The 20,062-nt window shown below is 35.1% G+C and overlaps 1 protein-coding gene across 5 annotated transcripts in view; it reads right to left on the bottom strand.

Moving 5' to 3' along the window:
* Positions 1-20,062, bottom strand: part of EPHA6 (EPH receptor A6) — a 482,143-nt gene that overhangs the window by 211,076 nt on the left and 251,005 nt on the right. For all 5 annotated transcript variants that reach the window (XM_069869229.1, XM_069869245.1, XM_069869237.1 and 2 more), the window contains exon 5: positions 15,683-16,018. In XM_069869229.1, coding sequence (XP_069725330.1) covers positions 15,683-16,018 — 336 coding nt within the window. The remainder of the gene's footprint in view (positions 1-15,682; positions 16,019-20,062) is intronic.

Genomic DNA, 20,062 nt, shown 5'->3' with positions numbered 1-20,062 from the left:
GACAGAAAGAATTTAATGTTTCAAACAGTTCTTTTCCCACTTAAATACTCAGAACAACTTTTTATTGCAGAAGTAAGCCACTTCTGTAGACAGAAGTGGACTATTGATGTTATAATCTCAGGAAATATTGCAAAGCAAATAAAAATGAGTGCATCACCCTAAAGAAGCATGCACTACTATCCAAATGGCAGTCGCTGGACTGATTGATTGTTGCTAGTGTGTATTTTATCTTTTAAGACAATTGATAATATATATTATTTCACTGTTAGAAGTCAATACCAAAAGTTTAACAGAAATCAGTAAATGGAAGAACATACTTAATTAAGTTTACTACTGTGAAAATAAATGTCAGTTATATTTCTAGGCATATATCTGGATGATTTGGTCCAGTCTCTCAGAATTAGCAGTCAATTTGAATTAAATTTTTTTTACATCCCTTTAAAAAAATAAATAGGTATGCACATACGTATTTAGTACTAGTATTTGCTAACCTATTTACTAAAATAAATAATTTTTTAAATAAATAAAAACTGCACAGAGCCATCTACATGTGTCACTTTATGATGCTGGCATAAAGCCACTCACCCACTCATGTCATGAAAACAGAGTGAAGGAGAGAAAGAAGTCCAAATATTATTCCATTCCACTCTATATCACAGAATAAGAAACAACTTAGCATTCTTGTTCTATGGAAACTAGGAGATAATTTTAAAATGTTAAAAGAATTCATTTGGATATTTTGAGGCAACAAAAATGTTTTGTTTTGGTTCTTTTCCTAATCAGACTCTATTGAACCATAGTTTTCTATCCAGAAAGAGACTGTTAAAATTTTTAAAATCTCTAATAATCTTTTGGTGAATCAATACTTCCCGTTTTGAGATCATTAGAGTCATCCAAACACTGAAAATTTTCCCACATTTTATCTGTGAAATAGCCAAAGATGATTTGAGAGTAATTCTCTCTTTCATTAGACCAAATGTCGCTCCCTGAATTTACAGGATTTTCAACCCCTACTCTGCTACTCTGAGCTGATTACCCTACCAATTTATCATTCTGTAAATTAGCCAAAAGTAGCATGCTGCATTTTGTAACCAAATGCTGTTTAGTCTGAAGAAGAGGAAGCTGAGGGGAGACCTTATTGCCCTCTACAACTATCTGAAGGGAGGTTGTAGTGAGGTGGTATTGATCTCTTCTCTCAGGTAACTAGGCATAGGACTAGGGGAAACAGATTCAAGCTGTACAAGGGGAGGTTTATATTGGATATTAGGAAAAATTTGTTTACTGAAAGAGTAGTAATGCATTGGAACAGGCTGTTGAGGGCAGTGGTGGAGTCACTATCCCTGGACATGTTCAAAAAAATGCGTAGATGTGGCACTTTGCGACATGATTTAGTAGGTACGGTGATGCTGGGCTGACAGTTGTACTTGATGATCTTAGAGGTCTTTTTCAGCCTTAATGACTCTATGATTCTCAAATTTCCCATGAAGCAAATGTGCTTCAAGAAAAAATGAAGTAAAGCAAAGCAGTACTCATTACAGGATTGATCATAGACGTTTTGCCTGGTAAAAAGAAATGATGAATTTCCAAACTAAATCAACTAAATCACTGGACTAATTGTCAACATTTTTCTTCTTGTTTTTTTTTTTTTTTTTTTGTGTGTGTACAAATTATGAGTATGCTTAACTGCCAGTGAAATCAACAGAAAGATATGAATTCTATGAAAGCAGGATATCTGCACTGCAAGGAAGCTATGCTCTCCTCATGGATAATTAGCTATACATGGTTTTACGTGCCTAGACTTATTCCTTGCCTTCAAAAGTGCAATTCTACCTACTTGTCTTCAAGGATCACTGACTTAATATTTACCATATGTGTAAAAGCAACCAAACACTACAGCATATGAACACAGCAGAAAACCTACGGAAGAGTATTTGGCACATGAAGGCTAAGCTTTGAAAAATAGGGCTGAACAAGGGATAAAGGCACAACATACGCACTGACAGATAAGAATGAAGCAGAATAATGTTAGCCTATTATCGCGGAGACTTGACCAAAAAAATGTAGACCATTTATACAATTAAAGACTGCATAGTAAAACATGAAATGTTATTCTGAATTAAGGTTTCTTCAAAACCTTCCCAACGATTTGATTTGGAACACTTTTTTAACAAAAAATTGTATAAATTTGAGTAGGATTTCAATATTACATATTTTATAGCTACATAAAAATAATTTCTAAAGAAATGCATAAGTTGTTTTGCATAAAAATGGCTGTTAAAGTAATCAAAACTAAATAGATCTCTTTTATTAAAGTCTAGAGTAATTTATTACTGCCAACAAATCTGTATATTCTAGTTTCCTATTTCCAATATTGCAATTCTTGGAAGGACTATCTCATATTGCTTTAATTCAAACAGATGGAATCTTTTCATGTTTTAAAGTCCAAAGAGTATACTGCAATAACATTTACCCTTTTAGATCTTTTTATCTTTAATTATTATAAAGGTATCTAAACCAACTCAATAGATAAACAGGCTTTCATAGTACAAAAAGCACAAAATAGTACAGAGTACAACCCCCCCAAATCTATAAGTAGATTTTTTAATGCTTTAGTAAACGGAAAACCCTGGTCAAAACACTTTCACCTAGTAAATAAGGCTGGAGTGTAAAATTCGCTGTTTCAGGTGTTTCACCTTACATCAAGAGATTAGAAGTCCTCTTATAGCACATTGAGCTTAAATCATCTACTTTCACGTAGACTCCAGACTTCTATGAGTATATGAGATAATGTGTGACCCCCATGTCCTGAAATAAATGTTACTCTTCCACTGTATTGATTAAGAAAGAACTAACGGCCTGGTTTGTAAAACATGCCAGTTTCCATTAAGCAACTCAGTGACAGAGCACTATTTTCAAAGTACTCTGTGGACCATAGCTCTCAGTGCTTCCCCTTCAAAGACATGCTTAATGAGACCCAAGATACCTGGAAAACCTGTCAGTCCTGCAGAAAACATACATGAACCTTCCTTGCTCTCTGTGTGTATTCTCTCACTCAGTTGACATTCCACCATGTGTATTGGTAACTGCATGAGAGGTACCCAACTTCTGGTGGTGAAGGTCTTTATATTTTACAGCTTTTAAACATTTACGGTATATCTGCAAAAGAGTGTGCATTACTCTGAACACCTCAATAATAACCAGTAAAGGACTAAGAATTCTTTATATTAAACAGAATTGTAGAATGTTACTAAATAAAAGATCAAATGACTGCTGATTTAAGGAACATTTGGACATCTGGACTGAAAAAGAACATATTAAACCAGGTCTTGTTATCAAGATTGCCAATTTGTCAGACAAACATAGGGGGCAAGTGTCCTCAGAGCAGACTCCAGCTCACTGAACACATGCAGTAAACTTGTATGACAAAATCACCTAACTTTACATAAATTGTTAACCAATCACTTTGTAACTTCTCTAATAAATCCAGTACAAAGGCTCCAGTCAGGCATGCTGATTTGTGGAAAGCCACTGAGCAGCCAGACTTGTGAAACTCTAACAAAATCAATGTCTCAGCTTGGCATGTGAGATTAAGTATTTGCATGCCAGGTAATGAATTTGACTTTTTGGACAATAGTATCACTACTTAAATCACAAGTCTTCACCGAGCAAATGGATTGTACATAGATCAAGTACTTAAAATGTTCACCTGCCTCTGCAGAAACTTAAACAGAAAGGTGGGAAGACAGTTTGAGCATGAAGTAATTTAGAGTAAGGAATGGAGTGCATTTATCTATGAACTTTTCTGAAAGTGTTTGATAGTTTAAATGAATATGAAATTTAGTGTTACTTAGCTTCTATTAATCTAGTAAATGTGAAAATACTACAAAATTGTTAAAATATTCCAGCAAAATAAAATGATATTTTCTTATAGCAAACAGAAAGACATTAGCATACTAACATGTATTTAGAATTAGTTAGACTAATGAAATCAGCGGCAAATCATTATTTTCACATATATTGAAAAATAGATTTTTATAATTTATATATGTGTGTAAAGAAATAAAGCTATACATAGTACATATTATGCATTTTTATACTTTAAATTATATATAATTATAGAAGAAATTCCAGACTGAGATTTTAATTACTTTTTATGCTCCATCAACTGAAGCACATAATAACAGTGACTTGCTCATAAGAACTGACACATATTTCACCCACTTAAATGATTTTTTAAGATGTTAGTCTTATTCTTCCAAAAACTGCATGAGGAAGCCAGATTTTTTAATGTCTGGCAATATAGTCATCATCTTAAAATGGAAAAATTGAGAATATTTTATTCACACTGATGCTTAAAAGAGCTTAGATTTATTATGTTTATGAGTGTGAAAGTTATCTGGAAAGCACATTCAGAATGCTACAGTATATACCAATATGGAAAACAAGATCTGAACTGAATTTTCATGCAGTAGCCTGCCTTTTGGAGTTTTTCACCAGCTAGTATTATGGCTAACATCTTGCCTAGGAATGTGAGGCCATCTTTATGAACTAATCATGTCACAGATTGATGGTTACAACAGAAAAGCAAAAATTTTAAAAGGAAACATAATGAAGCAAACGTGATGTTAGATAACATGGAAAGCAGCTAAAGATACCATGCAATATGTCCCTGAATGTGTACAGAAGTGCACTGATAGGTACTTTGGAATGTGATATAGAAACATTTCAATACGATGCTGGTGCTTAAGTAGTGTGTTTGGTGCAGGTGGCTCTACAGGACACAGAAGCTCTACGGGACAAGGGTGGAAGTTTTGAGGCATAACTTACTTCCTTTATATCAGCTTCTATGGGCTATAACATGAGAAATTATTCACAATGAAACTTAGCTTCAAAGATCTCACAAACATCCCTATGTTCATCTGAGATTAATCACTTTTTCAGTATTACAGTATGTGGCATATAACAAAAGTTACCACTGCAACTGGCTCCACTGAACGTGATTCTTTCAGAAAAAAAGTCAGGTAGGAAAGTGCAGATAGAACTACATTCTTCTCCTAAAGATAATCTCCCAAAATAATATACACCAAGCATCAAAATAATATACAATAAAGAACTAAGTTAATACAGTTTTGCAGTCACGCATGTTCTGTGAAAAGGTACAAACAGACCTTAACCTTCCAGGATGTTAATTTTTTTTGTTGACCATATAAAATTAACTCCAAAATACAAACAAGCATTTCTAAAGATAAATAGTATTTAACACCACATTAGAAAAATTCTAGTCAGAATTGCATTATTTATCAACTGAAATAAATGCTTTCTGTAAACTGGCATAGAGGGATGCTAAATATCAGTTAAAATATATTCCCTATATTAGAACAAATCATATCTATGAATATATGGCAATGAGGTATCAAAAATTTACCTCATGTTGAATCAGTTAATGACATTTCTAGCTTGACAGAAAAATGTATGAGTCGATGGAAGAAAGCTGACTCATATCTTGTCTATTGTGGATGGACTGTAGCCCATCATCCTTGAACTATAGACTGAATCTCCTGAATCCCATTATTCCATTACCCTACCCTGTAAGAAATTTTTTTTTAGTCCTCTTCGATCTTCAATTATAGGATAAAAAGAATTGTTATATAAATTTAGGAGAACAATCTAATTTTGAAAAATGGAGCTTAGAGTTGAATATTACGTATATATGAACCAGTCATTGGAATAAGACAAACCGTTTTCCAGACAGGTTTGAGTTAATATAATAAAACGATCATTTATTTCTGAACTATAAAATACAGTATTGGAAACTGGCTGAACAACTTGTCAGTAACTTACTGGATCATACATCAGCTGTTTGCAATGCATAACAACTTAGAATTTATGAGTCAGATAATGCACATTAATCTCTAAACACTTCAATACAATTATAGATTGAGCACATGATTTAGAAGCTGCTGCACATATTATTTAAAATGATATGGAAAAGACAAGTTTAAAAATATTACTTTATATTCAGACAGAATAAGCACAAAGCAAATTCTTGAAAATATAGATTAATTCAATGAAGAATGAGATTTAATTAACACTGGAACAATTCATAGGGTCTGCCATTAACTTTAGTAGGGAAGTTGTGACTAATTGTCCAAGTATTACAAAGGCAAAGAACTAAGCAAGAGTAGAGGAGATAACAGGAGTGTGCAGGAAGCATTAGCTGAGCCAGGCCTCACTTGCTTCTTACCCAGTGGGACATCTGTAACTGACTTCCATTGAAACAGCTCTGGGACATCAGATCTAATTTTGCAATTAAAAAATTCTTGTAAATTTTTGCTTTAAGATTTCAATTTGCAAATACTGAGCAGTTTGATACAAGACGATGTCATTATTCCAAGAAAAAAATATGGCTGTCCAGTTGACCTAATTTGCTGAATATATGCTTTTTGAAAAATTATTAAGTTTAATATTCTTTAATGTTTTATGGTATATACTCCCCTATTCACATGTTCTTCCTTTCACTCATGTTCTCATTGGGAATGGTTCTGTGTATTACATTCCTTCTCCTTTTGGCTATCGTAACTTTACATGTGGAGAGCAAAATCAAGCACTTTTATCTAATGTGCTGTTTGCTAACTTCCATGTCTCTTTACTAAGTGAAAACAACATAGATAAATTACTTTGAATGGTTAATCCTTCACAGAATTAATTGCACTCACACTACAGGGTCAACAAAGTATGAAACTGATTAAAATAGTTTTATTGAAAAAGTCCACTTTAGAACACATAAACATGTCTTCAATATCCAATAACATGCCTGCTTAAACGAAGGATTTAAGGGAAGTCTTAAAAGATGATAAATAAAGAAAAATATGCATATTTAATATTCAAAAATAACTTCTCAATGTAAACCAGAGATTGCATGCTAAATGGAAATAAGATTTGACAGATTAAGAGTGTCTTTTTTCTTTCCTTTTGTTTGCTCCTGGCCAACCAATACACAGGCCAATCTTGACAGTGATTGTTAGCCCTTGCCTCATTGCTGTCAGACTAGGATTCAGACTAGAATACAAAGACTCACTTATGACAGGGTTGTTAAAGGCAGCGTGCATTTCTAAACTAAGTATTAAGTATGCATGTCATGGCTAGTATAATCTTTTCAGAGGAGCAATCATTATTATTTGATCATTAGAGACCCAGTATAAATTCTTCCATGGTAGGAAAACATTTAAATATCTGGTACAGGTATGAAGACAGAAAGCAGATGTCTCTCATCATTAGTCTGAGCAGAACAAGGTAAAATCATGTTATTAGGAATATTATCTTGAAGCTAACAGAACTGTAAAATAAACAGACTTCTAAAGCTTAGGAAACTAAGTAATTTTGAATCTGCTCTCAACTCTATTCCAATATGCACAACTTAATAGAATTATTGTATATAAATGAAAACTATTTGCAAACTGTGAGCCTAAGGCAAATGCATAAGGAAGAGTCACAGAAGTGGAAGGAGAAGGGTTGAGTGTAATGAAGAAACTACATTTTAAGAAGCACATGAATCGGAGCAACCTGCTACTGACATAATTGCTTTAAGGACCCCATAGCAAACATCAGCAGAATTGGTTTGTAATTTACCATGTCCTTCATTTTGAACATGTTCCCTAACAGTTTGCATGAAAGTCATGACATCTACAAACACAATTTGTTCCAGATTGACTAGCTGTGATGAATGTCTTCCTTTACTACCCCTGACCAAATTCACTTCTCTTGCCAAGAATGCAATGGAAGTCTTCAATTCTTGTCGTACTCTGGGAACATCAGATTTGTGGCTGCTTTTTTTTTTTTTAATAATATCAAAATAGCTTTCAGAAATGTTTAGATAAATTTTGAGAATAGAATGTTTCTAATCTAATTCTAAAGAACTTTCTGAGTTGGCCAATTAATATTTGCGGCAGAGATTTCTAATTACTCTAGTGGCTAGTTAATATCTGAAGTATCTTGCACCCTACCCTGACTAGAATACACAATAATGATTGTTCTGACTATGTATCGTTCATTGTGAGAAGTTCCAGCTAACTGAAATGTATTTCATAATCCTAACACTATCTGAGTAGTGTGCAGGTAGCACCAATAAGCTTATTTGACATTCTTGTTTTAAATCACCAAAGTTGATAAATAAACATCTAATTATTAGAGGACTTAATCATATGATGATTGCAACTTAAACTAAAAACTTGCTGAAAAACGCGTGACAGTCAAATCACCAGTGGTTATAATAGCAAGCCATGCAATGGAAGAAACTATTATAAAAGCTGAAATACCACCCTGGTAAGTATATGATGGGAAAATCACTTTACAGTATTGCTTAACCTCTTTCTCCTCCTCCTTCAAACTAGAATTTCATTTTGTTCTCCTAACACTGCATAACTTAGAGAAATATATCTTAAAGCTATGCATAGACTTGCTAGCTTAATGGATAGTACTGGTGAATGAGAAATTAAAGTAAATGGAAACAGGTAGACTTTTGCTGCAGTAAAGAATTATAGTATCATAGTATCATAGAATAGTTTGGGTTGGAAGGGACCTTAAAGATCATCTAGTTCCAACCCCAGTAGTTCCCACTAGATCAGGCTGCCCAAGGCCCCATCCAACCTGGCCTTGAACACCTCCAGGGATGGGGCATCCACAACTTCCTTGGTTGAATATCAATATCTGCCATCAGAAAAAGAATGTATTAGTTAAAGAAAATGTTTAAGTATCTAAAAAAAAATCTTCCAGATATAAATAAAAATTGTTTTAAAAGCCATTTTTCACCAATGATAGGCATATGTGTGAAGATATGTCAGCAAAAAGTAGTCTACATGTACGGAGGTGACCAGCAGATAAAAATCTGTGGGTAATAAGCATGCTGCACAAAGAACTTGCCTCGAAAGTCTGAATTCTGGCAGGCCTGAAGATTGTTCAAAAGAATGCTAGTTGAATAAGTCTGAGAATTGAGATTTAGCCTTTTTTCCTTGTAATTTTATTCCAACAGTCAATGCTTAATTTATATAAACACTGGCATAAATATCCTTATACATGAATATTGTTTAACAGGCTGGACTGAATATTCATTGCATAATGCTGAATACCTTTTTAAAATGTATTGTTTAAATGTATTGTTCAGAAGTGATTAAAAATATGGAGTACACATCTCCAAATAGTTTTTTTGTTAGTAATCCCTCTTACTGTCTTCATGTCCTTATCCAGTAATCATTGAGTTAATATTTCTCTTCAGGTTTTTCCCATGAATAGCAGTAGCAACACTATTCTGCACCACTCCCATGACAGTACAGGGTTCAGTAGAACTATCAATACAATTGTAGGTGTCAGGTAAACAAAGGCCTCAGTTATTGTCATCTGTGAAAAATTTCATGAACTTTCATGTAGCTTGAGCTCTGGCAATGTCTAATAACTTTGTGACTGTTTCATAACAGGCTTTTTTTGTGACCAGCTATTCCATTTCGACAGTCAGTAGTTAAAAACAGCTGTTCTTTTAGATTTATAAATCTTATTAACATAAACACTTTGAAGAAAATTCAAAGGGGTTAATAATATCATTAGGAATAAAGAAGCTTTCTTGACTTGAAAGTTACAAAGGACAATCACATCTGCAGACATGCAAGGTGTGGGATTTAAAAAAAAAAGCAAAGCTGAGTCTCAGTTAGGGAGAAAGCCTGGTGCTACTATGAGAAGCAACCTAGGATGAGTGAACACGGAATCATTCCATTTTTAAAAAAGAAAAAAAGGAAGACCCAGAAGACTACAGTCCAGTAAGTCTCACTTCTGTGCCTTGCAAGATTCTCCTGGAAACTTTGCTGAGGCATGTGGAAAATAAGGAGGTGATTGGTGACAGGCAACGTGACTTCATAAAGGCAAATTGTGACTGACAAATACTACTGAGGGGCTACAGTATTGGTGGATATGAGATGACTAACTGACAACATCTACCTGGACTTCTGCAAAGCATTTGACATTGTCCCACATGACATTCTTTTCTCTGAATTCTAGAGACATGTATTTGATGGATGGACTGCTCAGTAGATAAATAATTGGCTGGATGGTTGCACTTAAAGAGTTGTGGTCAATGGCTCAGTGTCCAAAGGGAGACATGGACAGTGGGATTGACGGCACCGTCAGCAAGTTTGCCAATAACACCAAGCTGTGTGGCAAAAGTGACATGCTGGAGGGAAGGGATGCCATCCAGAGGGATCTTGACAGGCTTGAGAGGTGGGCGTGTACGAACCTCATGAAGATCAGCAAGACCAACTGCAAGGTCCTGCACGCAGGTTGGGGTAATCCCAAGCATGACTACAATCTGGGTGGAGAATGGATTGAGAGCAGGCCTGAGAAGGACTTGGGGGTGCTGGTGGATGAGAAGCTTAACATGTCCTGGCAATGTGAGCTTGCAGCCCAGAAAGCCAACTGTATCCAGGGCTGCACCAAAAGAAGTGTGACCAGTGGTCAAGGGAGGTGATTCTGCCCCTCTGTTCTGTTCTCATGAGATCCCACTTGCAGTACTGCATTCAGTTCTGGAGTCCTCAGCACAGGAAGCACATCGATCTGTTAGAACAAGCCCAGAGGAGGGCTACAAGGATGATCAGAGGGCTGGAGTACCTCCTATATGAGGACAGGCTGGGAGAGCTGGGCTTGTTTAACCTGGGGAAGAGAAGGTTCTGTGGAGACCTTATAGCAGCCTTTCAGTGCTTAAAGGAGGGCTACAGGAAAGATGGGCAGGGGCTTTTTATCAGGGAGTGCAGTGACAGAGGGGTAACAGTTTTAAGCTGAAAAAGGGGAGATTTAGATTAGATACTAGGAAGAAATTTTTTACTGTGAGGTCGGTGAGGCACTGACACAGGTTTTCCAAGGAAGTTGTGGAAGCTTCATTGCTTTGAGCAACCCAGCCTAGTGAAAGGTGTCCTGGCCCATGGCAGGGGTGTTGGAACTGGATCGCTTCCAAACCAAAACATTCTATGACTTTATGATTGATTCTAACTACCCTGCCACTCCAATGAGCATCCTGAACCCATACTGCCATTAGGCAGAAGGATTAATCCTAATAAACTGTCCTGAAAATACCAATGAGACACTTTTTGGGCAGTTTGATCAGGCTCTTAACAACTGACATCACCTGCATTTTTATTTAACATATGTTAAAAAACCCCTCTGTTCTCAAATAATAGGACATATGAATGCTCACTATGTGAACGTGTATGTGGACTGTTATTTTGGAAATAAGAACCATTGTTTTAAGTTCTGTTCTATTTAATTATTCATTATTTACTACTTTAATTATGTATGAAAAACCTTGAGTACTTCTGAATTTTCTTAAGGCAATGCAGACTCTAATGCATGCTGAGAAAGTTTTATGGTGAGGTGCCTCTTCCCTCCATTAGTCATAAGAGAAGCATAATTTACAATTCAGCATATAATTCTCTGCTTCTTCACAGAATGATTTAAAGTCGATTGAGCACAATTACTTCATACTCAGCATATTTACTGCCATATAAAACTTTCTTGCTCACATAAAGAAAAGGCATCCAGATACTTTTCCGAACAATGGTATTGTTAAACATTTTTTGATGAGGCCTTTTTTGAAGACATGTTCTGCCTTCTAGTTGTTTACAAATTACTTGGCAGTGATTGGGGAAAACACTTAATACGTGCTAGTGCTGTTCCTTGAACAGGAACTTTGTTTAACTGCTTTTCTGAGCAGGGTCTCATTCTGTTTATCTTTCCATTTATCTGAATTTAAATTAGAGATTATTTTGATATCTCAAAACAGTGTGAAACAAAGCTGTGCAAAAGTAGCACAGAGCTCTTTCCCCTAATCTCTCCATCTGCAATATCTATACTTCCTAACATATCTCTACCCCATCCTCATCTGCCACAGCTGCAGGACAAGACAGCACGTGCTGTGGTTATACAGGGACTGTATATATTCTTGCCTTACTGGCTAGCCAGTAGGCAGGTTAAGTGGTCGTTCAGCTGATGTCTCTAGTCCAATAAGCAAACCTTACGTTGCTGAACCTTGCATTTTGTCTTGCACACCCACCCACAGCTTGGCGACTGTAAGTGCTCATTTTTCACACGCCTGTTGAGAGAACATAAAACCTGTGAAATCTTTTTTCTCTGTTATTGAACTCATGCTGGCTAATGTGTTCGCAGTTCTTTATGGTGCTTGACAGACAATGTGACCACAGAAACTTTTGCTTCCTTATGAAGCCCCAGGAGAAACCCCTAAAACATGAGTATTGATTTTATGAACATTTGTACAAAATTAATAACTAAAAAACTCACGAATTCTACTACATTAATTTCTTTATGACTTGTCTTAATGTTATTTTTTGTTTGTTTGTTTCAGTATTTGATCAGCTCTGGTAATGCTTTAGTTATCAAATTGCAGAGATTTGTGGGATACAGTTTTCAAAGCCTTTTCAAAGTGTTACTTGCCTTTAGTGTGCTTCTTGTCATTGTTAGAGCTGAACAGCATACCTAATTTTGTTGATGCTGGTGACTGCATGAGGAGGCAGTTAAGATTTTAATACTAGTTGTGGTAGAGCTCTATGCATAAAGATGAGCCTTAATCACTTTGGAATTAGTTCACTTCTCCTGTCAGCAAATATTCTCCCTCTTTGATGCTCTCAGACTACTCTACTTACTAACTATCTTAGAATACAATTCTTCAGTTTCAATGGATGCCCATGATACTCTTCATTGCATTATTTTATTCAGCAAAATGCCAACAGCAATATCTTCTCAAAAAAAGAGAAAAAAATACTGAAGAACAAGCTAATGATTTTGCATATTTAAAGAAGTATCTGTTACTTTCAAGTAAACCATGAAAAAGAAAAGGCCACTAATATGCTCAAAGAAAAAAAAACACTAGTTCCTAGTTCCTTACCTACTGTAAACTACTGCAGCTAAAGGAATAGTCTGGATCTACAACAGCTGAGATTACTGTTCTATCTTCTTAACAAAGATATGACAACTGAAGAAAACAATTTATATATTTATAAAGAGGTTGATCACTTCATGCAATGTCTATACCTAAAACATTAAAACATTATATATGAAAAGATTACATATAAAAAGGTAGTATGAACATGGGATACACATGTTTGCTAAGCACAATTTATTAGAGATCTAGCTCTTTCATATTAAACACACATCGAAAGAGAAAAATTATTTTAAACCAATATGTTTGGACTTCTGCTAATGCAGTCCTTGTACACATGCAGATATTTTTTATTTGTTTCCATATCAGGCGTGTAATCTTGGATATTTGTTTTATATAAATATGTGCACAAACCTGCAACACAACACGGTAAGTACTGCCCATTTCAGTATAATTAAGATTAAAATGAAAGATCTCAACAAAGAGTCCACTGTTTGGTGGTATAGTTGAAAAAAAAAAGCAATATAAAGATGATTATTTAGTTGTTTGGGTAAATATGGCAAAAGCAAAACTATATATTGTTTACTAATAGCTAGCTAACAGTAAAAATAAAAGGTGACTAATCCTTTTATCTGAGAACTTCAATGTGATTTATAAACATTAACAAAGTCTCTGTAATATTCTGGAGCTTTAGTTCTACAGCCCCCTTTTCTGAGGTTAGGCACACAAGCTTTCTCCATATCACTTCCTGTTTATGACTAAAAGTAATGCACAAAACATATTCCTTGTCCTCTCAATGATTTCCATCTACCAAAACTTGATTAATTTTCTTCCATATTTCATACAGCATTATCTTTCTATCTTTTACTTCTAAATACATAGTTACTGTGCCCATGATTTTATCCAACTACACAGTTTGTAATCCTACAAAAATGGTTTTATCTTTATAACTACATTTTATAGATGGCCCCACTTAATTTATCTCAATGCTTTCTTCTGCAAAGCTGTCTTTTTATATCCAAAGAAACAGACAAATATTCTGGAAATCTGGTCTTAAATTGTCTGAAGTCCTTGCAGCATCATTTTTAGTAATATGAGAATTTTTATAGGGAATGCAAGCAGCCTACACTCCAGAGTTTACTGTCAGTGTATCACAAATTATCAGAACATTGGTCTTTTCCCTGTTTTGAGTAAACTGCAGTGAAAATCCATATCCTTAAGACAAGAATAGAGAACAGCAAAAGACATATTATTTTTTAAAAGCCCACCACTTAAATACACATCACGAGCTGTGTTCAAACAGCTGTTAGCCAGTTTAAGAACAAGCTATATATCTGGTGACTTCCACCTGTGTATGCTCAGTGACTTGCATTTAGTACTGTGTCACAAACCCTCTAAAAATAAGTATACATAGGGATAGTTTCTGGAACCATGTTTTTTTTTTTTTTCCCCTTTAATGAGAAAGAAAGAGAGATACAGGTTCACAATGTGTTGTCCAAGAGCTTAAGACAATTCTCAGTGCAAGGCATATACAATTAGGCATCTTATATAATTAGCTCTTCTGTTACCATCACCACATGAATGGTGAGTAGTTTTCATGACTTTTCTAATCCATTTTCATGAATATTATTAGTTTTACAATCATTGTCATTATCACATTATTATTGTATTACCACAGCAAGCTCTTAATTTTTGTATGCCCCGAGGCAAACAAGTCATTATTTACTCATCAACAAAACTACTTGACCCAAATACACAGGTAAACAGATTTTTTTAAGACTGATCACTGAAAGAACTTGGGGCTTTCCTACAAGTGGAACATAACAGGACCCTCCTGAACATTAGCATTTTTACTAAATACTTTCGTATTATCAAAAGTCTACTACTCAATACCGTAGTTTTGCCAGTTTGGTTACTGTTCTACATTAAGCACTTCAGCTACAGTTGCAATGTCATTGCACAGTAGGTGAAAAATATTTCTGGAACAAATGTCAGCAAGGGATAATTTTGACATAACCTTCTCATCTACTGTAGCACAAGCCAGAAGACAACGCTGCTATATAGGTTGCTTTGCTAGTAACCTATGATCCTGTTCTGTGGCATAGTAAGTATTTCTAAAGATGGAAGAGGAAAAAGTGGCAAAAATAATAATAATAAAATAATAGAGTTGTCTTAGTTTCCCAGGTTTCTCATAAAGGTTAGCCTTGGACATTAGTTTGAACTGAAATTGGGGGGAAGAGAAAGCTCAAACCCAGTAATGCAATGCAGATAACTACAGGAACAAAACATCTATTAAGACACCTCACCTAAGGAAATGGTTCATAGAAAAGTTGAAATACCTTACAGGGAAGCATGCTGTATTAGAACCATGAAACACGGACACTAAAGGAAGTAAGTTCACCTTCATTTCACCTTGGAATTGTGAAATTGCAATAGATAATCTATGGTAGTGGTATCTTTCAAAATGGAAGCTGCAAGGCAAGACTTGGAAAAGCACCAGATATAAACTCCACTTCTGATGAACCCCTGATACTGTCAGTCTCACATAGTTAAAACCTGCACTTAATTTTAAACAGGAAGATATGTTTTTGTTCCCTGTGTAGCACGGTCAAGAGCCAACTGCATAAAGCATTTAATGCCCTCATCAGTAGAAACTGGAAGTCCTTACCAAATGCACTTAAAAACATTTAACAATCTGCAAAACGTCCTAACTTGCTGACCCAGTAACAGACATGCAGTGCTGAGACTTACCATCTTGGTCTGTAGTAACTGTGATAGCTGTGAACTGCTTGGGAGAGAAACTCAATTCCGAGACCCCATTTGTGGCTTCGATTTCAAAGGTGTAGTTCACGTGCGACACAAAGTCAAGCACTGTCACAGAGGAGTTGATGAGACCCGTGTGCCGGGGAATGAAACGGATACCTCCCCCACAAATCTCACACTGGCTGGCATCTGACCCACATTTCTTACAGATGACACTGTAAGTGAGATCTTTTCTTCCTCCAGTATCACTCGGGGGGCTCCATTCCAGCATGAGAGCTGTTTCATTAATGTTAAAAATCACATTTCTTGGAGCAGAAGGTGGCCCTGCAGAGAAGGAGGGGAAAGCCTTTTAAGCAACAGTTGTCTATTTTAGAGAAAAAAATAGCACAAAGAATATATTATTCTCAAGGCAGTTATTTGCAAATAGAAGCTAAAATAGTTACATTTCAATAACAAATTTAATGGAAAAATAAAAAAAAAAATATTTACAATCCTTGAAATCTAAGCAGGAATAATAAATAAATGAGATCATAAAACCCTGAATAATCTAAATAAATTAGAATTAATTCAGAAATAACTTAAGGCACCATAAAAATTACTTGGGAATGTCAAACCTAGGCATGATTGCACAAATTTGCACTAAATATATCTTGATCTTGTGGGCTACTGGGGTAGAGCTTTAACCACAACATGTATTTGCTCATTTTATGACTAGCAATGTAGGCTTTTCTGATACTTATAATCTTTGATGTTTTAAAAGAGTTAAATTGAACAATAAATAAATAACAGCTTTGGAATAACTACAAGAGGTAAAATTGTTTGTATTAATTTTGCAGTGCCAGATATTTTTCCTATCCTTTAGTACTTAACCCCACGGATTTATCTGCTGCTGTTCATTATCAGTTAGGTGGCAACAGGCCAAGGCTATTAGGCACAAGAGACAGTTTACAAGTTCTTTCTTTTCCACCTGGCACTCACCAGCATCAGTATAACAGTGAAGACTTCTACCTCGCAAACTAAAGATCTAAAAGAATGGCTGCAAAGCAGGAGAAAAAATAATCCTTGAGGATTTTGGGGAAGGATTCAAAGATAGCAGTAGCAGGCAGATTATAAGAAAGCTATCAGCTAGCAAGGAGGTGGTAAAGCTCTCTGTGTACTGTCAGATGAACCACAAGCGACCGTTTCCCATGGGTACCACAATAGTCGAGTTATGTCCAACAAGTTTTAAGCTGTTATGCTGACTTATTGTGCAGAACTACATGAAAATCATCAGAGGCTTTATATATCGACTCCTACAGTCTGGTGGAAGAACTTTACCACCTAATGATTTTTCAGATAGGAATTAGTAGAAGGGTGAAGGGAAGACAGAAATTAAAGGAAGTCTGAATAATCTTATCTCCATTTCTTATCATACTCTACTTCTTCCACTTAACATATTTAAACCAAGCACTTGCAGACACATGGTTTTCAAAAGCATGCAGCTTTTCATGATTTGTACAACCTGACAGCAAAACCTAAGTATAAAGCTTTGACTGAGATACTGTTCAAACTTAAGAGTGAGCTTTTCATTGTTTCAGGGCCTCTCAGGAAGACTGGAAGACTATATGAAACATTTGTACATGACATCAGCTAATTCTTAACACAGAGTGTATGCCACCCAGCAAATTGAGTGGCAGAGTAAATCTTAGAGAGTCAGATGAATAAAACATCATAATGCCCTTTCTAAAAACTTTAAGACCATGAGAACAAACAAACAAAGAAACAAAAATACTGATCAAAACTCTTGCAAATTCCAGTTCAACAACTTCTAGGATTGAGGCAAGACTTTGTGCCCAAAGGATGGTCCAGTAAATGGTCGGAACTTTGCACTAGGAAGGAAAACAAAATATCAAAGCTCCTCCTAAAATTTCATATATAAATCATGATCTCAAATCTCAGCAAAAAAACCCCAACCCCAACCCCAACCCCCCTCCACCCTCGAAATCCTATTTTTTCCTAGTCATTCCGTTCCATTATTTCCTTTCTTAAGATCTGAAATTACTGCAGTGCTGCTACTTTTAGGTATTTATTTGGCTGAACAAATTGTAGTGATTTAGAAAATCAAACCCATGAATGATTTCTGAAATATGCACCTGCAACTGAAATAACTCCACTTATTCAAGTACTTTATTTTTGAAGATCACCTTGAGTACTAAAAAGGAATATACTTTAACAGAAAACATTACTATATAAGATATATCACTAATAAAATATACAGTAGTAAAGATCCATACAGTTGTAGCTACACATAGCAGCAAGAATGAATACCATATTTAATGAAAGAGGCAATAATAGTTGTTTCAGGAAAAACAAGGTTACCATTCACTGACATTTCTAATTTTTAAATAATGATACTTGTTTACTTATGTGGCATAAATGTGGATATAAAAGCTGGAATGCTTGTAAAGGAAAAAAAGTTTGAATAGCGTGGGAGGGATAATGTGAAGTAATAAATGTTAAGTTTTTCTGTGAACAATAGTTGAGCATCTGAGTTGCTTTTATTTCTTTCTGGCCTTTATTTGTAACTTTAAATAACCGAGACTATGTTTCTATCAAAATTAGTTCTGTCCAAAAGTAAATGATGAGTTAGCTGCTGGATTGCAAACAGTTGATCATCAAAATATTTGCTTTGCATTTCTTTCCTGTACAAGGAAGTTTAAAATATTTTGATTGTATAAGTATTTATTTATATATCTATTTGTGCAGAGTTCATAGCAGCCAAAAACTCCTTGACATTAAAGACCAGTTATTTTTCAGTGTATCAGGGAATCATTTAGCTGAATCATATGTGGCTCATTGATACTGAAGATCAATATTTCTGGAACCCATCAGAGTAATTTTTTTTTTATGATCAAAAGGACTATTTTGAGTATTTCCTTGCTGGTCTTTGACTGTGACCTTTTGTTAAGTCCAACGTTGAAGCTTTTGAAATACTGTTAAGCATTTATAAATGAAACTTGTTAACAAAGGCTAATTATATTGATATATCATTTTCCAGTGGTGTGGAAAACAGAGACAAGGTCCAGACTTGAAGATGCTGGTGTGGTCCAGAAGCCCCTGCAACCTTAGAGTGTCTCAGATTTACTGATCTCCAAACTTCTTGTAAAAGTAGTCTGAAGATGATGGTTCTAACTACTCTGGAAAACAGTCCTGAGATCTGAAGAAACCAAAACAGATTATTTCAGCTTCAGTTCTTATTATTTGTGTGCAGAAGACAGGAATAATTACATCTTCTCTAAAAACATGTTGTGAGAATTAAATAATGACTGGTCTTAAGAAATTGCTACTGTCAAAACCAATAAGCAGTTTTAGGAATATGGAGGATGTGCCTTAGTCAGACTTACATATGTGCATAACTTTAAGCGGATAAGTAATCCCCTTGAAATAACTGGTAATATTCATGCACGTAAAACTAAGCTCGAAGGATCGGAGTCAATGATTTAAAACTTGCTTAAATTTAATGTTACATAAACTATAGATACTACCATGATATGTCATCTTAGCTCAGGGTTTTTTTTATGTAACTTCATCCAGTTTGGCAGCCAAAACAGGAATTAACAAGAATCCAGGCAATAGAAGAGTTTTGTCTGGCTCTGTCAATTTTAATTTTCTATTAGGTTTCTGTTGTATTCTGTGTAGATGGCATGAGTAGAAGAACTAATACAACAATACAACAGACAAAATACACTTTTTAAAAAATACGTTTTATTTGTACTAGACAGTGAAGGTTGATTTGGGTCTCAGTTGTAAGAGAAAATATGAATTATTGCATATTCACAATTCAATGAATAGGGACAACATTATCCATTATGTTAGGGGTGTGTGAAAGTATATGACTGTGTGCCTGCAAATACTGAAAATAACTTCAGACACCCTTCATACTCAAGGCCCCTCATGCCAATTTGCGTGACGATTAAATAGCTTTTTAATTGCTCTTAAATTATGCCAGTTAAACTGTGATTTCATGCAAATATTAAGCTGTAATGACATGCAGTGAATCATTTACTAAGATTCAGAATTTGGAACAAAGAGAGACAATTAATTCTAATCCTAAGATTCAGCTAAATTACGTGTCATTGGGCTTTTATGAATGTGGCCTGATTGCTTTGTTATCTTTTATAAATTATACAAAGATTATTTGACACATTGGAAAAACTTGGCAGCAATGAGCCTTCTGCAGACATCTGTGTGCAATGCTCTCAGGGATTTCCTTATATTGATTTTTAAGGAAAACAAGTGTATTGGTGAAAATTATGGATCCTTTCCTCACAGCAAAGTTCACGAATTTGGATTTTATGCAAAACATTAAAGCATAGTTCAGATGGAGGA

Source organism: Phaenicophaeus curvirostris, chromosome 1, assembly GCF_032191515.1.
Source record: "Phaenicophaeus curvirostris isolate KB17595 chromosome 1, BPBGC_Pcur_1.0, whole genome shotgun sequence".
Taxonomy (NCBI): Eukaryota; Metazoa; Chordata; class Aves; order Cuculiformes; family Cuculidae; genus Phaenicophaeus; species Phaenicophaeus curvirostris.
This window is presented reverse-complemented; position numbering and strand designations above follow the sequence as displayed.